The sequence below is a fragment of the Hemitrygon akajei genome, chromosome 15, assembly GCF_048418815.1.
Source record: "Hemitrygon akajei chromosome 15, sHemAka1.3, whole genome shotgun sequence".
NCBI classification, from domain to species: domain Eukaryota; kingdom Metazoa; phylum Chordata; class Chondrichthyes; order Myliobatiformes; family Dasyatidae; genus Hemitrygon; species Hemitrygon akajei.
Genome location: NC_133138.1, coordinates 94,472,157 through 94,494,058, shown reverse-complemented (window position 1 = coordinate 94,494,058; position 21,902 = coordinate 94,472,157). Strand labels below are relative to the sequence as shown.

The following is a 21,902-nucleotide window of genomic DNA, read 5'->3' as shown; positions in this document are numbered from 1 at the left end:
CAGCATCTATAGGGAGAAGCACTGTCGACGTTTCGGGCCGAGACCCTTCATCAGGACTAACTGAAAGGAGAGATACTAAGAGATTTGAAAGTAGTGGGGGGAGGGGGAAATGCGAAATGATAGGAGAAGACTGGGGGGGGGTGGGATGAAGCTAAGAGCTGGAAAGGTGATTGGTGAAAGTGATACAGAGCTGGAGAAGGGAAAGGATCATGGGACGGGAGGCCTCGGGAGAAAGAAAGGGGGAGGGGGGAGCACCAGAGGGAGATGGAGAACAGGCAGAGTGATGGGCAGAGAGAGAGCAAAAAAACAAACAACTAAATATGTCAGGGATGGGGTAAGAAGGGGAGGAGGGGCATTAACGGAAGTTAGAGAAGTCAATGTTCATGCCATCAGGTTGGAGGCTACCCAGCCGGTATATAAGGTGTTATTCCTCCAACCTGAGTGTGGATTCATCTTGACAGTAGAGGAGGATATGGATAGACATATCAGAATGGGAATGGGACGTGGAATTAAAACGTGTGGCCACTGGGAGATCCTGCTTTCTCTGGCGGACCGAGCGTAGGTGTTCAGCGAAACGGTCTCCCAGTCTGTGTTGGGTCTCACCAATATATAAAAGGCCACACCGGGAGCACCGGACACAGTATACCACACCAGCCGACTCACAGGTGAAGTGTCGCCTCACCTGGAAGGACTGTCTGGGGCCTTGAATGGTGGTGAGGGAGGAAGTGTAAGGGCAGGTGTAGCACTTGTTCCGCTTACAAGGATAAGTGCCAGGAGGGAGATCGGTGGGAGGAGATGGGGGGGGGGGGACGAATGGACAAGGGAGTCGTGTAGGGAGCGATCCCTGTGGAAAGCAGAAGGGGGGGGGGAGGGAAAGATGTGCTTGGTAGTGGGGTCCCATTGGAGGTGGCGGAAGTTACGGAAAATTATACGTTGGACCTGGAGGCAGGTGGGGTGGTAGGTGAGGACAAGGGCAACCCTATCCCGACTGGGGTGATGGGCGGATGTGTGGGAAATGGGAGAGATACCTAGGATGTGACAGGATCATAAGATGTTGAATCCTTGTGGGTTGAGTTAAGAAATTGCGAGGGTAGAAGGACCCTGATGGCAGTTATATACAGGCCACCCAACAGTAGCTGGCATGTCAAAAGGGCAATGTTATGATAGTCATGGGAGATTTCAACATGCAGATCGATTGGGAAAATCAGGTTGGTAATGGATCTCAAGAGAGTGAGTTTGTTGAATGCCCATGGTATGCCTATTTAGAGCAGTTTGTCATTCAGCCTACTAGAGGATTAGGTGTACTGGATTGGGTATTGTGTAATGAACCGAAGGTAATTAGGGAACTCAAGGGAAAATAACCCTTAGGAGGCAATGATCATAGTATGATGCGTTCAACTTGAAATTTGATAGGGAGAAGGTAAAGTCTGACATAGCAGTATTTCAGTGGAGTAAAGGGAATTGCAGTGGTATAGAACATAGAATAGTACAACACAGTGTAGGCCCTTCGGCCCACAATGTTGTGCCGACCCTTAAACCCTGCCTCCAATATAACCCCCCACCTTAAATTCCTCTATATAACTGTCTAGTGGTCTCTTAAATTTCACTAGTGTATCTGCCTCCACCACTGACTTAGGCAGTGCATTCCACACACCAACCACTCTCTGATTAAAAAACCTTCCTCTAATATCTCCCTTGAACTTCCTACCCCTTACCTTAAAGCCATGTCCTCTTGTATTGAGCAGTGGTGCCCTGGGGAAGAGGTGCTGGCTGTCCACTTTATCTATTCCTCTTAATATCTTGTATACCTCTATCATGTCTCCTCTCATCCTCCTCCTCTTCAGAGAGTAAAGCCCTAGCTCCCTTAATCTCCGATCTTGATGCATATTCTCTAAACCAGGCAGCATCCTGGTAAATCTCCTCTGTACCCTTTCCATTGCTTCCACATCCTTCCTATAGTGAGGCAACCAGAACTGGACACAATACTGCAAGTGTGGCCTAACCAGAGTTTTATAGAGCTGCATCAGTACCTCGCGACTCTTAAACTCTATCCCTCGACTTATGAAAGCTAACACCCCATAAGCTTTCTTAACTACCCTATCTACCTGTGAGGCAACTTTCAGGGATCTGTGGACATGTACCCCCAGATCCCTCTGCTCCTCCACACTACCAAGTATCCTGCCATTTATTTTGTACTCTGCCTTGGAATTTGTCCTTCCAAAGTGTACCACTTCACACTTCTCTGGGTTGAACTCCATCTGCCACTTCTCAGCCCACTTTTGCATCCTGTCAATGTCTCTCTGCAGTCTTCGACAATCTTCTACACTATCCACAACTCCACCAACCTTTGTGTCATCTGCAAACTTGCCAACCCACCCTTTTATCTCCACTTCCAGGTTGTTAATAAAAATCACAAAAAGTAGAGGTCCCAGAACCGAACCTTGTGGGACACCACTAGTCACAACCCTCCAATCCGAATGTACTCCCTCCACCATGACCCTCTGCTTTCTGCAGGCAAGCCAATTCTGAATCCACCTGGCCAAACTCCCCTGGTTCCTATGCCTTCTGACTTTCTGAATAAGCCTACTGTGTATAAGAGAGGAATTGGCCAAAGTAAATTGAAAGAAGATGCTGGCAGAGATGACAGCAGTGCAACAATGGTGTGAGTTTCTGGGAAAAATGAGGAATGTGCAAGGTAGATGTATTCGAAAAACAAAGAAATACTTAAATTGCAAAATAGTACACTGGTTGACAAGGGAAGTCAAAGCAAATGTAAAAGCAAAAGAGAGGGCATACAATAAAGCAGAAATTAGTGGGAATACAGAGGATTGGGAAACTTTTAAAACCCTACAGAGAGCAACTAAAAGAATCATTAGGAGCAAAAAGATGAAATATGAAAGCAAGCTAGCAAACAATATCAAAGTGGATATTAAAAGCTTTCTCATGAATGTAAAAAATAAAAGAGAGATTAGATTGCACCACTAGAAAATGAGGCCAGAGAAATAATAACGGGGCACAAGGTGAACTAAATAAGTATTTTGCATCAGTCATCAGGAAGGTACCTGCAGTGTGCCAGATGTTGAAGAGTGTGAGGGAAGATAAGTGACTGCAGTTACTATTACAAAAAGCTAAAAGACCTAATGGTACATAAGTCACTCTGACCAGATGAACTGCACCCTAGGGTTCTGAAAGTAGCGATAGAGATTGTGGAGACATTAATCTTTCAAAAAGCATTAGACTCTGACATTGTTCCAGAGGACTGGAAAATTGAAAATGTCACTCACTCTTTAAGAAAGAGGGAAGACAGTGGAAAGGAAACTATAGACCAGTTAGCCTGACTTCAGTGGTTGGTAAGATGTTGGAGTCCAATTGTTAAGGATGAGGTTATGGAATACTTGGTGATGCCAGATAAGGACAAAGTCAGCATGGTAGTAGAAATAAATGTGAAGACTATTTTCTAAATGGGGGAAAAATCGCAAAAATCTGAGATGCAAAAGGACTTGTGCAGAACACCCGAAAGATTAACTTGCAGATTGAGTCGGTGGTGAGGAAGGCAAATGCAATGTTAGCATTTATTTTAAAAGGTCTAGAATGCAAGAGGAAGGATGTGATGCTGAGGCTTTATAAGGCACTGGTGAGGCCTCACCTATTTCTAAATGGCCTATTTCTGCACCTATGTCTTATTGTCTTATGGTCATGATACAAAGTTTCAACCCAAAACATTGACAGTTCCCTTCTTCCCGCAGATGCTTCTAAATGTGGTGACTTATTTCAGCAGGTTTGTTGCTTAAAGCATATTAAGATGAATCAATGCCCAGGACCTGATCAAGATCACCTTCGGACTTTGTGGAAATCAAGGAAAGAAATCAGAGTTAAAGAACAGTTCTCTGGTGCTGAGGATGTTGAAGAAGCTGTGGGGGAATCATCTATTTTTACATCTGCAAACACGAGGGAATCTGCAGATGCTGGAAATTCAAGCAACACACACAAAATGCTGGTGGAACGCAGCAGGCCAGGCAGCATCTATAGGAAGAAGTACAGTCGACATTTCGGGCCAAGTCCCTTCGTCAGGACTAACTGAAAGAAAAGATAGTAAGAGATTTGAAAGTAGGAGGGGGAGGGGGAAATCCGAAATGTTAGAAAAAAACAGGAGGGGAAGGGGTGAAGCTAAGAGCTGGAAAGGTGTTTGGCAAAAGGTATGCAGAGCTGGAGAAGGGAAAGGATCATGGGATGGGAGGCCTAGGGAGAAAGAAATGGGGAGGGGAGCACCAGAGGAAAATGGAGAACAGGCAAAGAGTGATGGGCAGAGAGAGAAAAAAAAGGAGGGGAGGGAAAATAAATCAGGAATGGGGTAATGAAGGGGAAGAGGGGCATTAACAGAAGTTAGAGAAATCAATGTTCATGCCATCAGGTTGGAGGCTACCCAGATAGAATATAAGATGTTCCTCCAACCTGAGTGTGGCTTCATCTTGACAGTAGAGGAGGCCATGGATAGAAGCCACACTCAGGTTGGAGGAACAATACCTTATATTCCATCTGGGTAGCCTCCAACCTGATGGCATGAACATTGATTTCTCTAACTTCTGTTTATGCCCCTCCTCCCCTTCATTACCCCATTCCTGATTTATTTATTTTCCCTGCCATCCTTTTTTTCTCTCTCTGCCCATCACTCTTTGCCTGTTCTCTATCTCCCTCTGATACTCCCCTCCCCCTTTCTTGCTCCCTAGGCCTCCCATCCCATGATCCTTTCCCTTCTCCAGCTCTGCATCCCTTTCGCCAATCACCTTTCCAGCTCTTAGCTTCACCCCACCCCCTCCGGTCTTTTCCTATCAATTTGCATTTCCCCCTCCCCTTCCTACTTTCAAATCTCTTAGTATCTTTCCTTTCAGTTAGTCCTGACGCAGGGTCTTGGCCGGAAACGTCGACAGTGCTTCTTCCTATAGATGCTGCCTGGCCTGCTGCGTTCCACCAGCGTTTTGTGTATTTTTACATCTGATTGCTTTGCACTTAAGCCGGGCACACCCAATATTAATGACAGGACTGCCCTCAAGCCCTCTTCTCTTTAATTGTCCACCAACATTCATGACCAGATGCAGCAAGACCTCAGAGCTAGAACTGATGCCCCAGTTGTGGAATTGCTTGGTTGACAAAAGGAGGCATTGTTCCAACTTCACCACATTGGCTTCTCAGTAGATAAAAAACGTGGCAGAAAATTCTGAACATAGACAGCAGGTGCAGGGCAATTGCTTGAAGTGCCGTTCAGTGGAAATACTTACATCTTTACCTCAGCTCGACGTTCCTCAATTTTCTCTCTGTTCCTTTACCTCAAACTCCATAGTGCTGCTGTTTTTAATAAGGCTCCACAGTATCCTTGGACAAATGCTCGCAGATATTGATTGCTGGGTATAGACATTCCTGCATAGCTCAGCAGCTCCACAGTATGTTGTATAGTATAAAGGGATCACCAATATCTTTGAAATTGGGCTCATGAACCTTCATGGCAATCCCTGCCAATCCTTAGGTAAGAAGTGTGGGTGCCATCTCACCAAGACTTTGTATCTTTACAGTTGCAGGGAGTAATTGCTGGAACCTTGAAAAGGAAGTGGAAATTTGACATGCCATCATCTTATAAGGATGCTTCTAAAGAAAGTCAATAATTCTGAAGGATTTGAAGTTTCATGATTGAGTTAATTCAGGTGGAAAAGGATGTTTGAGAATAAGTTAAAGGATTGCATTTGAGGTAGATTCCATAAGACCACAAGACACAGGAGCAGAATTAGGCCATTCAGCCCATCGAGTCAGCTCTGCCAATTCATCATGGCTGATCCCAGATCCCATTCAACCTCCTACACCTACCCTCTCACCATATCCCTTGATCTTCCAACCAATCAAGAATCTATCAACTTCTCCTTTGAATATATTACAGACGTGTTCACCACCACAGTCTGTGGCAGAGCATTCCACAGATTCATCACTCTTTGGCTAAAAAAATTCCTCCTTACTTCTAAAAAGATCACCCCTCAATTTTGAGGTTGTGCCCTCTAGTTCTTGATACTCCCACCTGAGGAAACATACTCTCCACATCCACCTTATCCAGCCTTTTCAACATACGGTAGGTTTTAATGAGATGCCCACACATTCTGTTGGAACTATATGTTAAATTTTGTGGTTTTTGTCAGTTAGTCTTTTATCAATTATGGTATTGTGTGCACTGTTGTAACTAAATGTTATAATTATGTGATTTCTTCAGTCTTTTATCAATTATGGTATTGTCTGCACTGTTGCAACTAAATGTTAACGATAACTGTGGTTTTGTGTAGGTTTTTGGTTTGTTAGGTGGTAGTGCTGGTCTCTTGACTTGGTGTGTCTGGGTAGTCTTGTTTTGTCTGATGGGTTTGGAGTTCCTTTCCGGGGAATGTGCTAAGATGGTAGCGCGATATTGATATGCAGCAGCCTCTCCGGACCCTGGATTGGGGATTACCAAATGTTATGTGGTTTTTCTTGTGTGGTCCGTTTTGTCGTGTGCTTTTTTTGTGATATCATTCCGGAGAACGTTGTCTCATTTTTTAACTGCATTGCATTTGTGGTTTCTAAATGACAATAAACTGAATCTGATTCTTCTGAATTCCAATTAATACAGGCCCAAAGCTGCCAAAAGCTCCTCATATGTTAGCCCTTTCATTCCCGGGATCATACTCATGAACCTCCTCTGAACTCTCTCCAATGACAATATATCCTTTCTGAAATAAGGGGCCCAAAACTGTTGGCAGTACTCCCAAGTGCGCCATGACGAGTGTCTTATAAAGCCTCAACATTATCTCCTTGTTTTTATATTCTATTCCCCTTGAAATAAATCCCAACATTGCATTTGCCTTCTTCAGCACAGTCATTCTGTAAACTAAACTTCTGTGTGCCCTGCACGAGGACTCCTTAGTCTCTTTGCACCTCTGATGTTTGAATTTTCTCCCCAATTAGATAATTGTCTGTATTATTGTTCCTTTTACCGAAATACATTGTCATACATTTCCCAACACTGTATTCCATCTACCACTTTTTTGCCCATTCTTTCAGTTTGCCTAAGTCCTACTACAATTGCATTGCTTCCTCAGCACTACCTACCCCTCCATCTATCTTCATATCATCTTCAAACATTGCCACAAAGCCATCAATACCACTCTGTAAATCATTGACAAACAATATCACTAGCAGTCCCAATACTGACCCTTGAGGAACACCATTAGTCTCTGGCAGCCAACTGGCAAAGGCTCCCTTTATTCCCACTCACTACCTCCTGTCTGTCAGCCATTTCTCTATACATGCCAGTATCTTTCCTGTAACACCATAAGATTTTATCTTGTTTGGTAGCTTCATGTAAGGCACCCTATCAAATGTCTTCTGAAAAGCTAAGTAAATGACATCCTTTGCCTCTCCTTTGTCCATCCTGCTTGTTATTTCCCTGAAGAGCTCTAACAGATTTGTCAGGCAAGATTTCCCTTTACAGAAACCATGCTCACTTTGATTTATTAGTCTTCAAGTACCCGAAAACCTCATACTTACATTGCCAATCCTCCAACATTGTCCCAACCACTGAGGTTAGGCTAACTGGCCAATAATTTCTTCTCTTCTGTCTTCTTCCCTTCTTAAAGAGTGGAGTGACATTTGCAATTTTTCAGTCATCCAGACAATGCCAGAATCAAATGATCCTTGAAAGATCATGACCAATGCATCCCTTATCTCTTCAGCAACCTCGTTCAGGACTCTGGGATGAAAGGGCTAATATGTGGTCCAAGTGACTTATCCATCTTGAGACCTTTCAATTTGCCTAGCACTTTTTCGTGAGAAAAGACTGAAGCAAAGTACTTACTAGGTTCATCTACCATTTCTTTTTCCCCATTACAACCTCATCAGCATCTTTTTCCGTGGTCCAGTATGAACTCTCAATATCCCTTCCTTATGTAACTGAAAAACTTGTAGTATCCTGCTTTATATTGGATGTTGGAAACTTGGTTTGGAAAAAGAGAGAGATCTACAATAAACATAGGCAGCATGAAGTAAATGAGGTGCTCAAGGAAATTAAAGAATGTAAAAAGAATCCTAAGAAATTAGAAAAGCTAAAAGAAGATACGAGGTTGCTTTGGCAAATAAGGTGAAAATAAATCCAAAGGGTTTCTACAGTTATATTAATAGCAAAAGGATATTGAGGGATAAAATTGGTCCCTTAGAGAATCAGAGTGGACAGCTATGTGTGGAGCCAAAAGAGACAGGGGAGATATTGAACAATTTCTTTTCTTTGGTATTCACTAAGGAGAAGGATATTGAATTGTGTAAGGTAAGGGAAACAAATAGGGAAGTTATGGAAATTATGACGATTAAAGAGGAGGAAGTACTGGTGCTTTTAAGGAATATAAAAGTGGATAAATCTCCGGGTCCTGACAGGATATTCCCTAGCACCTTGTGGGAAGTTAGTGTAGAAATAGCAGGGGCTCTGACAGAAATATTTTAAATGTCATTAGAAACGGGGATGGTGCCAGAGGATTGGCATATTGCTCATATTGTTCCATTGTTTAAAAAGGGTTCTAAGAGTAAACCTAGCAATTATAGGCCTGTCAGTTTGACGTCAGTGGTGGGTAAATTAATGGAAAGTATTCTTAGAGATGGTATATATAATTATCTGGATAGACAGGGTCTGATTAGGAACAGTCAACGTGGATTTGTGTGTGGAAGGTCATGTTTGACAAATCTTATTGAATTTTTTGAAGAGGTTATTAGGAAAGTTGATGAGGGTAAAGCAGTGGATGTTGTCTATATGGACTTCAGTAAGGCCTTTGACAAGGTTCCACACAGAAGAACAGTTAGGAAGGTTCAATCTTTAGGTGTTAATATTGAAATAGTAAAATGTATTCAACTGTGGCTGGATAGGAGATGCCAGAGAGTAGTGGTGGATAACTGTTTGTCAGGTTGGAGGCTGGAGACCAGTGGTGTGCCTCAGGGATCTGTACTGGGTCCAATGTTGTTTGTCATTTACGTTAGTGATCTGGATGATGGGGTGGTAAATTGGATTAGTAAGTATGCAGATGATACTAAGATAGGTGGCTTTGTGGATAATGAAGTAGGTTTTCAAAGCTTGCAGAGAGATTTAGGCCAGCTGGAAGAGTGGGCTGAAAGATGGCAGATGGAGTTTAATGCTGATAAGTGTGAGGTGCTACATTTTGTTAGGACTAATCAAAATAGGACATACATGGTAATTGGTAGGGCATTGAAGAATGAAGTACAACAGAGTGATCTAGGGATAATGGTGTATAGTTCCCTGAAGGTGGAATTTCCTGTGGATATTGTGGTGAAGAAAGCTTTTGGTATGCTGGCCTTTATAAATCAGAGCATTGAGTATAGGAGTTGGGATGTAATGTTAAAATTGTACAAGGCATTGGTAAGGCCAAATTTGGAATATTGTGTACAGTTCTGGTCACCGAATTATAGGAAAGATGTCAACAAAATAGAGAGAGTACAGAGGAGATTTACTAGAATGTTACCTGGGTTTCAGCACCTAAGTTACAGAGAAAGGTTGAACAAGTTAGGTCTTTATTCTTTGGAACGTAGAAGGTTGAGGGGGGACTTGATTGAGGTATTTGAAATTATGAGGGGGATAGATGGAGTTGACGTTGATAGGCTTTTTCCATTGAGAGTAGGGGAGATTCAAACAAGAGGACATGAGTTGAGAGTTAGGGGGCAAAGGTTTAGGGGTAACACAAGGGGGAGTTTCTTTACCCAGAGAGTGGTAGGTGTGGAATGAGCTTCCAGTAGAAGTGGTAGAGGCAGGTTCGATATTGTCATTTAATGTAAAATTGGATAGGTAAAATTGGACAGGAAAGGAATGGAGGGCTATGGGCCGAGTACAGGTCGGTGGGACTAGGTGAGAGTAAGCGTTCAGCACAGACTAGAAGGGCCAAGATGGCCTGTTTCCGTGCCGTAATTGTTATATGGTTATGGTTATATTATCTGCTAGTTTGCCCTCTTTTCCCTTCTTACTGCTTTTTTAGTTGCCTTTTGTTGGATTTTAAAAGCTTCCCAATCATCCCAACTTCCCACTCACTTTTGCTACCTTATATACCCTTTTCCTTTGCTTTCATGCAGTCCTTAATTTCCCTTGTCAGCCACGGTTGCCTAGTCCTTGGGTTTGAGAACAACTTTTTCTGTGGGACATAGATATATTGCACCTTGTGAACAGTTCCCAGAAACTTCAAATACCTCTGTTCTAATGTTATCTCTGTCAGTATCCCCTGCAATCCCCCCGGGCAAGCTCCTCTCTCATGCTTCTGTAATTCCCCTTATTTCATTGTAGTACTGATACTGAGTTATGCTTCTGCCTCTCAAATTGCAGTATGAATTCAATCATATTATGATCACTGCCTCCTAAGAGTTTCTTTACCTTAAGCTGACAAATAAAATCTTGGTTATTACACAACACCCAGTCCAAAATAGCCTTTCCCCTGGTAGTCTCAAGCACAAGCTGCTCTAAAAAGTCAATAGACAATAGGTGCAGAAGTAGACCATTCGACCCTTCGAGCCTGCACCGCCATTTCGAGATCATGGCTGATCATCTACTATCAATACCCGGTTCCTGCCTTGTTCCCATATCCCTTGATTCCCCTATCCATAAGATATCTATCTAGCTCCTTCTTGAAAGCATCCAGAGAATTGGCCTCCACTACCTTCTGAGGCAGTGCATTCCAGACCCTCACAACTCTCTGGGAGAAGAAGTTTTTCCTTAACTCTGTCCTAAATGACCTACCCCTTATTCTCAAACCATGCCCTCTGGTACTGGACTCTCCCAGCATCAGGAACGTATTTCCTGCCTCTATCTTGTCCAATCCCTTAATAATCTTATATGTTGCAATCAGATCCCCTCTCAATCTCCTTAATTCCAGCATGTACAAGCCCAGTCTCTCTAACCTCTCTGCGTAAGACAGTCCAGACATCCCAGGAATTAACCTCGTGAATCTACGCTGCATTTCCTCTACAGCCAGGATGTCCTTCCTTAACCCTGGAGACCAAAACTGTACACAATACTCCAGGTGTTGTCTCACCAGGGCTCTGTACAAATGCAAGAGGATTTCCTTGCTCTTGTACTCAATTCCCTTTGTAATAAAGGCCAACATTCCATTAGCCTTCTTCACTGCCTGCTGCACTTGCTCATTCACCTTCAGTGACTGATGAACAAGGACTCCTAGATCTCTTTGTATTTCTCCCTTACCTAACTCTACACCGTTCAGATAATAATCTGCCTTCCTGTTCTTACTCCCAAAGTGGATAACCTCACACTTATTCACATTAAACGTCATCTGCCAAGTATCTGCCCACTCACCCAGCCTATCCAAGTCACCCTGAATTCTCCTAACATCCTCATCACATGTCACACTGCCACCCAGCTTGGTATCATCAGCAAATTTGCTGATGTTATTCTCAATGCCTTCAACTAAATCGTTGACGTAAATCGTAAACAGCTGTGGTCCCAATACCGAGCCCTGTGGCACCCCACTGGTCACTACCTGCCATTCCGAGAAACACCCATTCACCGCTACCCTTTGCTTTCTATCTGCCAACCAGTTTTCTATCCATGTCAATGTCTTCCCCCCAATGCCATGAGCTTTGATTTTACCCACCAATCTCCTATGTGGGACCTTATCAAATGCCTTCTGGAAATCGAGGTACACTACATCCACTGGATCTCCCCCGTCTAACTTCCTGGTTACATCCTCGAAAAACTCCAACAGATTAGTCAAGCATGATTTACCCTTGGTAAATCCATGCTGTCTCGGCCCAATCCTATCACTGCTATCTAGATATGCCACTATTTCATCTTTAATAATGGACTCTAGCATCTTCCCCACCACCGATGTCAGGCTGACAGGTCGATAGTTCTCTGTTTTCTCCCTCCCTCCTTTCTTAAAAAGTAGGATAACATTAGCCATTCTCTAATCCTCAGGAACTGATCCTGAATCTAAGGAACATTGGAAAATGATTACCAATGCATCCGCAATTTCCAGGGCCACCTCCTTTAGTACCCTAGGATGCAGACCATCTGGACCTGGGGATTTGTCAGCCTTCAGTCCCATCAGTCTACTCATCACCGTTTCCCTCTTAATGTCAATCTGTTTCATTTCCTCTGTTACCCTATGTCCTTGGCCCATCCATGCATCTGGGAGATTGCTTGTGTCTTCCTTAGTGAAGACAGATCTAAAGTACTTATTAAATTCTTCTGCCATTTCTCTGTTTCCCATAACAATTTCACCCAATTCATTCTTCAAGGGCCCAACATTGTTCCTAACTATCTTCTTTCTCTTCACATACCTAAAAAAGCCTTTGCTATCCTCCTTTATATTCCTGGCTAGTTTGCGTTCGTACCTCATTTTTTCTCCCTGTATTGCCTTTTTAGTTAAGTTCTGTTGTTCCTTAAAAACTTCCTAATCATCTGTCCTCCCACTCACCTTAGCTCTGTCATACTTCCTTTTTTTTAATGCTATGCAATCTCTGACTTCCTTTGTCAACCACTGTGGCCCCTTTCCCCCCTTTGAATCCTTCCTTCTCCGGGGGATGAACTGATTTTGCACCTTGTGCATTATTCCCAAGAATACCTGCCATTGCTGTTCCACTGTCTTTTCTGCTAGGATATCTGTTCAGTCAACTTTGGCCAGCTCCTCCCTCAATGCTCCATAGTTTCCCCTGTTCAACTGCAACGCTGACACCTCCGAGCTGCCCTTATCCTTCTCAAATTGCAGATAAAAACTTATCATATTATGATCACTACCTCCTAATGGCTCCTTTACTTCAAGATCGCTTATCAAATCCTGTTCATTACATAACACTAAATCCAGAATAGCCTTGTCTCTGGTCGGCTCTCGTGCAAGCTGTTCCAAGAATGCATCCCGTAGGCACTCTACAAACTCCCTATCCTGGGGTCCAGCACCAACCTGATTCTCCCAGTTCACCTACATGTTGAAATCCCCCATAACTACTGCGACATTACCTTTGCCACATGCCAATGTTAACTCCCTATTCAACTTGCACCCAATATCCATGCTACTGTTTGGTGGCCTGTAGACAACACCCATTAGGGTTCTTTTGCCCTTACTGAAGTCCTATCATAGGCATTCAACAAATATTCTCTCTTGCAATCTGACACCAAACTGATTTTCCCAACCCTCTTACATATTACAAATGTGGCATAACCCTTATTACATATCCTTTCCAGTTCCCTTTGCAATCTCAACCCCTCATCTTGGCTACTATTTGGAGACCTGTATATGATTTGCTATAATGCTTTTTTTTTCCCTTGCAGTTTCTTAACTCCACCCACAAATATTCAACATTTTCTGACCCTATGTCATCTTTTTCTAAAGATGTAATTCCATCTCTTACCAATAGAGCTACACTACTGCCTTTGCCTTCCTGCTTGTCCTTTTGATACAAAGTATATCCTTTGATGTTAAACTCTCACTATGGCCTTCCTTCAGCCACAACTCAGTGGTGTCCACAGTTATACCAACCAATCTCTAATTGTGACCCAAATTAGTCCAACATATTCTGAATGCTATATGCATTTAAATTCAGCATCTTCAGTCCTGCATTCTTTGCCCTTATTAATTTTGCCTCTGTGGTACAACTTAACTCTTTTCTCTATGTGCAGTTGTACGCAACCATTGGCTTGTCCTTCCTTACTTTCATATTACATAATGTACTTGCTGGCTCATCCTCAGCTCTATCATACAGGTTCCCATTCCTCTGCCCTATACAGCACTAGCAAACCTGCCCATAAGGATATTGGTCCCCCTTCAGATTCAAGTGCAACCCGTGTACTTTGTTCAGGTCACATCTGCCCCAGAAATCTGATTCCCTGCCCCCTGCACCTCAGCCACACATTTATTTGCCACCTCATTCTATTCCTACCCTCACTGTCATATAGCACAGGTAGCAATCCTGAAATTACTACCCTTGAGGTCCTGCTTCTCAGCTTCCTTCTTAACTCCCTGTATTCTGTATTCAGGACATCCTTCCTTTTCTACTTATGGTGTTGGTACCAGTATGTAGCAGAACTTCTTTCTGCTTACCCTCCTTTTTCAGGATATTGTGAACACGTTCAGAAACATCGCGGACCTTGGGCCCTGGGAGGCAAACTACCATCTCTGTTTCCTTTTAGTGTCCATAGAATCACCTAACTGTCCCCAGACTACAGAGCCCCTATTGCCACTGCCATCCTCTTCAGTTTCCTGCCCTTTTGAGCCACAGGGCCAGTCTCAATGCCAGAGGCACAGCCACTGTTGCTTAAACCCCCACCCCCCAACTGTACTCAGAATGGAGTACTTTTTGTTGAGGGGGAGGGCCACAGGGGTGCCTTCCAGTATCTGATGTTCCCCCTTCCCTCTCCTGTGACAGTCACCCATTTATCTGTCTCCTGTAGCCTGGGGGTAACTACCTCCCTGTAGCTCCTGTCTGTAATCGCTTCACTTTCTCTAACAAGCTAAAAGTCATCGAGGGGCAGCTCCATTTCCCTAACACTATTTATAAAGAGCTCAGAGAGTGGTTGGTGTGTGGAATGCACTGCCTGAGTCAGTGGTGGAGGCAGATACACTAGTAAAGTTTAAGAGACTGCTAGACACGTACATGGAGGAATTTAAGGTGGGGGGGGTTATATGGGAGGCAGGGTTTGAGGGTCAGCACAACATTGTGGGCCGAAGGGCCTGTAATGTGCTGTCCTATTCTATATTCTATGCATCTAGTGCAGATGTGGCCATCAGGGATGCTGGTAGTCTCCAGGAAATCCCACATCTGACACACAGAGCTGACACTGGCTCTGCAGACTACCCCCCTGTTCTCTCAAGAGTTAATTCAGAAAAAAAGAAATGTGAATTAAGGAATGAACTTAGTTATTTATCTTGCCTCTGCTTGTTCTTGCCGAAGCTCCGTTGAGCCAAAACCTTACTCTGAATCAGACTGCTCTGACACTGACTCTTCCACTCAGCAGTACCTCTCTTTTATAGAGACAGAGTTTTATTAAGCTCCTCACCAGACCTGTACGGGAACACTTCAGTTGTGTCTGAGCAGTACTCCAATCGATTCCTAGAGCAGTACACTGTGGACTTAATATCTTTGCAAATAGTTTTCTGATAGCTCCATAACTAATTTTGTGGTCATAAACCAGTGAATCTTCTGTTACTCACCCTGACATAACTTGTGCTTCCCATTTCCAACAGTGCAGACACGCAGCCACACACGCAGAGTGGCAAAACAGAATGGCACAGATGGATCCAACTATACCACTCTGAGACTGTAAGTACTGGAGTGCACAATGAATTGAAGAAGATGCTGTTATATTCATGTGCGTTGTGAAAATGGAGCAACTCTTCAGAAAATGCGCCTCAGAACCCAGTACAGGGGGTGGGGGGGTGTGTGTGTGTCTGTCTGAGAGGCCCAGTACTGGTGTGTCTTTCTGTGTCAGGACCCTACAACAGGCACATCTGTGTGTGTATGTGGACCTCAGTACAGGAGTGTGTCTGTGTGTTCTTTTTTGTGTGTGAGAGAGAGAGCGAGCTCCAGTTCTGGTATGTCTATGTCTCAAAAGGTCTAGTACAGGTGTACATGGAATTGATCTGAAAGCCTTGTCTAACAAAGGCTTACTGGCAATGCACCTTCTTTACCAACATGCCTAATTGTCTGGTCACTTTCAGGGAGATATGGACTCGGACCTCAAGATCCCTCTGTACATCAAGCCTATTATGCTATTAACTGTGTATGGTGAAAGTGGTCACTCAAGTTCATAGAGTGGTAAGGAAGGTATATGAAATACTGGTCTATATTAGTCAACAATTGTGTTCAATTCCTTATACATCTCTACTGGTCTCTCTCCCTCTTCCTCCCCCTATCCACCCCCTCTCCCTCTCTCCCTCCCTGGCATTGCGTCTGTGTGTGTGTGTCTGTCTCTCTCTCTCGCTCCCCCTCTCCCTCTCCCTCTCCCCCTCCCTCTCCCCCCTCTCTCCCCCTCTCCCTCTTCCTGCAGCAACGTAGGATAGGTGTCATCTTGCTTTGAGATTTTAGGAACCCTTATGTGTTCCTCGATATCTAACTCCTTGGTGTTCTTAATATTCAGATGAATTGTGTTAGAACACAAGTGTATGTATACATGAGCTGTAATATGTATGATATATGTATATTTCAGGACAAATGTCTATGTGTTAGAGTGTTGGAGCATGTATGTAAAGAACCTTAGTTCATGTGCCTATGCGATAGCCTTCGTGCAAGCTATCTGTGAATTAGAACTCAAGACAATGTATGTATCTTAGAAGTCTAGTACAAGTGTCTGACAGAGACATTTATGTGTGTATAAACCACAGAGTACTGTGTGTGAACCCCATTAGCTCTGTTTATGTGTGAGTTCCAACAGCATTGTATCAGTGTCGAAGTGCCAAGCATGAGTGGAACTCTACCTGGATGTTAGTTTGAATGGGGCTGAGAGTTTTGGACTGAGCATGTCTTTGTCTATGTCTCTTCATCAGTATGGCACTTATTGTCCCATTGACTGTCCATTCATGTGTGGGTATTATCTGCATGTCGCCTCCGTGGCCCCTCAGTGTGTGCATGTCTGGACCTAGTTCTAGATGTAGTTTTGTGTCAGTGTGTTGGTAGCTCAGTGTGCGTCCGTAAGACACAGGAGCAGAATTAGGTCATTCTGCCCACCGAGTCCACTCTGCCATTTCATCATGGCTGATCCCAGATCCCATTCAACCCTATACTCCTGCCCTTTCGCCATATCCCTTGATGCCCCGACCAATCATGAATCTATCAACTTATGCTTTAAATATATCCACGGACTTGGCCTCAACGGCAGTATGTGGCAGAGCATTCCATAGATTTCACTACTCTCTGCCTAAAGAAATTACTCCTTCCTTCTGTTCTAAAAGGTCGCCCCTCAATAGATATGTTTCTGTGTCTCTGCCTGCATGGTGCATTTGTGCATCAGTGCCTATGTGTTTTTGTGAGTATGTGTGTTGTGTCTATTGGTGTGAATATGTCTGTGTGAATTTGTGTGTGTGCAATATCATGCATGTGAAAATGTGTGCATGTTTGCATATGTACCACATGGATTGTGCGTGTATGCACATGCATCCATGTTTCTGTGAATGTGTGTACATATGCATCTAAGTCTTTGCATGTGTATACACATTTTAATGAACAAGTGCACACTTGTGTGGGTATGCATGAGCAAACAAATGCGTCTTTGTGCAAGTGTGAGCAAACAAGTATGATTGTGCAAGTGCACAATAGGACATGAGTGTGCATAATTGTGCTTGACTGTGCATATGAGTTTGACATTGTGCATCTAGTGAGATTGTGATTATGCATGCATCTGAGATTGAGATTCATACACCTGTTTCCAATAAGATTATGTGTGATTCATTGTGTGAAACTGCATACACGTGGGATAGTCTGTGAGGATGCATCTGTGAAAGAATATTTGTACAGTTGGCCCTCCTTATCCGCGGGGGATTGGTTCCAGGACCCCCCGTGGATACCAAAATTCACGGATGCTCAAGTCCATTATTCAACCTGTTTCGCGATTCGTGGTTGGTTGGATTTGCACATGCGGAATCCGCGGATAAGGAGGGCCGACTGTACAATTGTGAATGCAAGTGCATGAGAGAATTGAGCAATATACTCATATCAGCACTTTACCCAACAGATCCATGCCAACCACACTGGCCTGTATCCCTCACGCTGCCCCTCCATGTAACAAATACTTCTTAAATGTGCTATTGTACCTGCCTCAACTACTTCCTCCGGCAGCATGTTTTATATACTCATAATCCTCTGTGAAAATGTTACCCTCAGATTGTTATAATCTATGAGTCCTATTTTCTGTCTCTCCTCCCCCCATCCTGAGAGAAAAAAATTGTTACTATTCAACTTTTCAATACCTGTCATAAATTTGAATATCTCGTAATCAGAATCAGGCTTAATATCACTGGCATATGTCATGAAATTTGTTAACTTTGCGGTAGCAGTACAATGCAATGCGTAATAATAAAGAGAAGAAACAGTTAATTACAGTAAATAAATAGTTAAATAATTTGTGCAAAAAACATAGTGGGCTGGTGATCATAGGTTCAGTGTCCATTCAGAAATCAGATGGTAGAGGGGAAGAAGCTTTTCCTGAATTGGTGAGTGTGTGCCTTCTGGCTACTGTACCTCTTTCCTGATGGTAGCAATGAAAAGAAGGCATGTCCTGGGTGTGGGGGATCCTTAATGATGGATGCTGCCTTTTTGAGGCATTGCTCCTTAAAGATGCCCTGGATACTAAGAGGCTAGTGCCCTTGATGGAGCTGACTAGTTTTATAACTCTCTGCAGCTTACTTTGATCCTGTGAAGTAGACCCCCCCCCCCCCAATACCAGAATACCAGACGGTGATTCAGCCAGTTAGAAATTTGCAAGTGTTTTTGGTTTCATACCAAATCTCCTCAAACTCCTAATGAAATATAGCCACTGTCTTGCCTTCTTTATGGCTGCATCGATATGTTGGGACCATGTTAGGTCCCCAGCGATATTGACACCCAGGAACTTGAAATTGCTCATTCTATTCACTTCTGATCTCTCTTTGAGGACTGGTATGTGTTTCTTCGTCTTACTCTTTCTCAAGTCCACACTCAGTTCTTTGGTCTCACTGACATTAAGTGCAAGTTTGTTGCTGTGACACCACTCAACAATGGTTGTATCGTCAACAAAAATATGGAGCCTGTAAAAAGTATTCACCCCCCTCCCCTGGGAAGTTTTCATGTCTCATTGTTTTACAACATTGATTCACAGTGGGTTTAATTTGGCTTTTTTTGACATGGATCAACAGGAAAAGGCTCTTGCGTCAAACTGAAACAGATCTCTACAAAGTGATCTAAATTAATTACAAATATAAAACAAAATAATTGATTGCATAAGTATATACCCCTTTCAAGTCATTATTTAGTAGATGCACCTTTGGGAGCAATTATAGCCTTGAGTCTGTGTAAATGGTTCTCTATCAGCTTTGCTCATCTGGACACTGCAATTTTCCCCCATTCTTTTTTATAAAACTGCTCAAGCTCTGCCAGATTGCATGGAGATCGTGAGTGAACAGCCTTTTTCAAGACTAGCCACAAATTCTCAGTTGGATTGAGATCTGGACTCTATGACTTGGCCACTCCAGGACATTTATTCTGTTGTTTTTAAGCCATTGCTGTATAGCTTTGACTTTATGCTTGGGCTCACTATCTTGCTGGAAAACAAATCTTTTCTCACACCACAGTTCTCTTGCAGACTGCATCAGTTTTTGTTCCAGGATTTCCCTGTATTTTTCTGCATTCATTTTACCCTCTACCTTTCCAAGTCTTCCAGGGCTTGTTGCAGTGAAGTAGCCCTACAGCATGATGCAGCCATCACCATGCTTCACAGTAGGGGTGGTGTATTTTAGCATAGCATTTAGTCTGATGGCCACAAAGCTGAATTTTGGTTTCATCAGACCATAGAATCTTCTTCCAACTGACTTCAGAGTCTCCCACATGCCTTCTGGCAAACTCTAGCTGAGATTTTGTGTGATTTTTTTTTCCAACAAGGGCAACAGTTTGATGAAGATAGAGCAGTGGATATAGTGTGTATGGATTTCAGTAAGGCATTTGATAAGGTTCCCCAGGCAAGGCTCATTCAGAAAGTAATGAGACATGAGATCCAAGGAGACCGTGCTTTGTGGATCCAGAAATGGGTGGTTGTGGATGGTTCGTATTCTGCATGGAGAATGGTGACCAGCGGTGTTCTGCAGAGATCTGTTCTGGGATCCCTCCTCTTTGTTATTTTTATAAATAACCTGGATAAGGAAGTAGAAGGGTGGGTTAGTAAGTTTGCTGATGACACAGAAATTGGGGGTGTTGTGGATAGAATGGAGAGTTGTCAGAGGTTACAGCAGGACATTGATAGGATGCAGTAGTGGGCTAAGAAATGGCAGATGAAGATTAAGTGTGAAGTGGTTCATTTTGGTAGGTCAAATTTGAAGACAGAATATAACATTAATGCTAAGACTCTTGGCAGTGTGGAGGATCAGCAAAATCTTGAGGTCTGTGTGCATAGGCATTCAAAGCTGCTGCATAGGTTCACCTAATGTCAGAGAAATGTATACAATATATATCCTAAATTTCTTTTTCTTCACAGACATCCACGAAAACAGACAGTGCCCCAAAGAATGAATGACAGTTAAAATTAGAACCCCAAAGCCTAAGCGGGAGCTCCCCGCTCCCATGCACAAGCAGCAGCAAAATGACACCCCCACCCCCACCAACAAAAATCATTAGCACCTCCACTGAGCACTCAAGCGTGCAGCAAAGCATCAAGAAAGACACAGACTCGCAGTGCCCCGAAAACTACTCATTCACCTGATAATTCAACATACCACAGGCTCTCTTTCTCCCTAATAAGGGAAAAAGAAGTGTCCCCATTTCACAGCGAGAGGTGAAGCATAACAAACAACTCACTGATTTACGTCAGTCTGTTAAGAGACTTGCATTGCTTTTTTCGAGCTCTGTGCCCAGAGAGTTGGCACCAAAAACCCGGAACCCCCAGCAGCTAACCTGATGTTCCATATTCTCCCACAATGCTTCAGACAGGGGCACTGGCCTAGAATCAGCACATCCCCAGAACCACAAAATCCCAGAATCGTGAAGGTGTGCTGATTTTCCAAGCCGCATCCTTGGGATATCAAAAAGTGGCCGGTTGTGAGGCCCTGAGAGCAGGACTCATTCCCGCAAAGAGCCAAAGTCAGATGTAACTCCAAGTCAGGGTCTTCAAAACAACCCCCCACACCCTGAAAAGGGGAAAAAGAAATAACAAAAATAGAAATAAGTCTGCTTCCGAAGATGCAAGCAAAGGAGTCACTGTTTAACTTGTCCTGCTTTGAGGTTGACGGTGTTGTTAAGAAGGCACATGGTGTGTTGGCCTTCATCAACCATGGGACTGAGTTCAAGAGCCATGAGGAGATGTTACAGCTATATAAGACCTTACTTTGACCCCACTTGGAGTACTGTGTTCAGTTCTGGTCACCTCATTATAAGAAGGATGTGGATACTATAGAGAGAGTGCAGAAGAGATTTACAAGGCTGTTGCCTGGATTGATGAGAATGCCTTATGAGAATAGGTTGAGTGAACTTAGCCTTTTCTCTTTGGAGTGATGGAAAATGAGAAGCATTGATTGTGTGGATAGCCAGAGGTTTTTCTTCCATGATTTTCTTCTCAATAAACAGCAAGGAAAAACATGCATTAAAAAAACCCTACCCATCTCCTGCTGCTCAAGATATATGCAGCCCTACTAATCTCTAAGGGGACCTACTTTCTCCTTAGCTGCCCTTTTGCTCTTGATTCTGTCGAACCTCCAAGGATTTTCTTTAATCTCACCTGTCAGATCCATCTTATAACCTATCTTTGCCATCCTGATAACTCTCAAGAGTAAACTTAAACTTTTTATAGTCATCTAGGGCTCAATCCCAGCCTCCCAATGTGTGTTTCCTTCTTTTTCTTGTCCAGAGCCTCAATATCTCCTGAAATCCAAACTTCCAGAATCAGAATCACTGGCATGTATCGTGAAATTTTTTAACTTAGCAGCATCAGTTCAACGCAATACGTAATATAGAAGAAAAATAATAATAATAGTAATAATAAAAAATAAGTAAATAAATTGCAAAATTCTTATTGAATAGATTAAAAATTGTGCAAAAAACAGAAAAAAATATTAATAAAGTGAGGTAGGTAATGTGAGGGTTCAAAGCCTATTTAGGAATTAGATGGCAGAAGGGTAGAAGCTGTTAATGAATTGCTGAGTGTGTGCCTTCAGGCTTCTGTA

The 21,902-nt window shown here is 43.2% G+C and overlaps 1 protein-coding gene across 6 annotated transcripts in view; it reads left to right on the top strand.

The window, feature by feature from the left end:
* uimc1 (ubiquitin interaction motif containing 1) overlaps positions 1 to 21,902 on the top strand; it is a 177,215-nt gene that overhangs the window by 88,918 nt on the left and 66,395 nt on the right. For 4 of the 6 annotated variants that reach the window (XM_073067925.1, XM_073067929.1, XM_073067926.1 and 1 more), the window contains one exon: positions 15,249 to 15,324. In XM_073067925.1, the coding sequence (XP_072924026.1) occupies positions 15,249 to 15,324 (76 nt within the window). Of the gene's footprint in view, positions 1 to 15,248; positions 15,325 to 15,722; positions 15,829 to 21,902 lie in introns of those variants that run through there. The other 2 variants (XM_073067927.1, XM_073067928.1) reach the window with 2 other exon arrangements.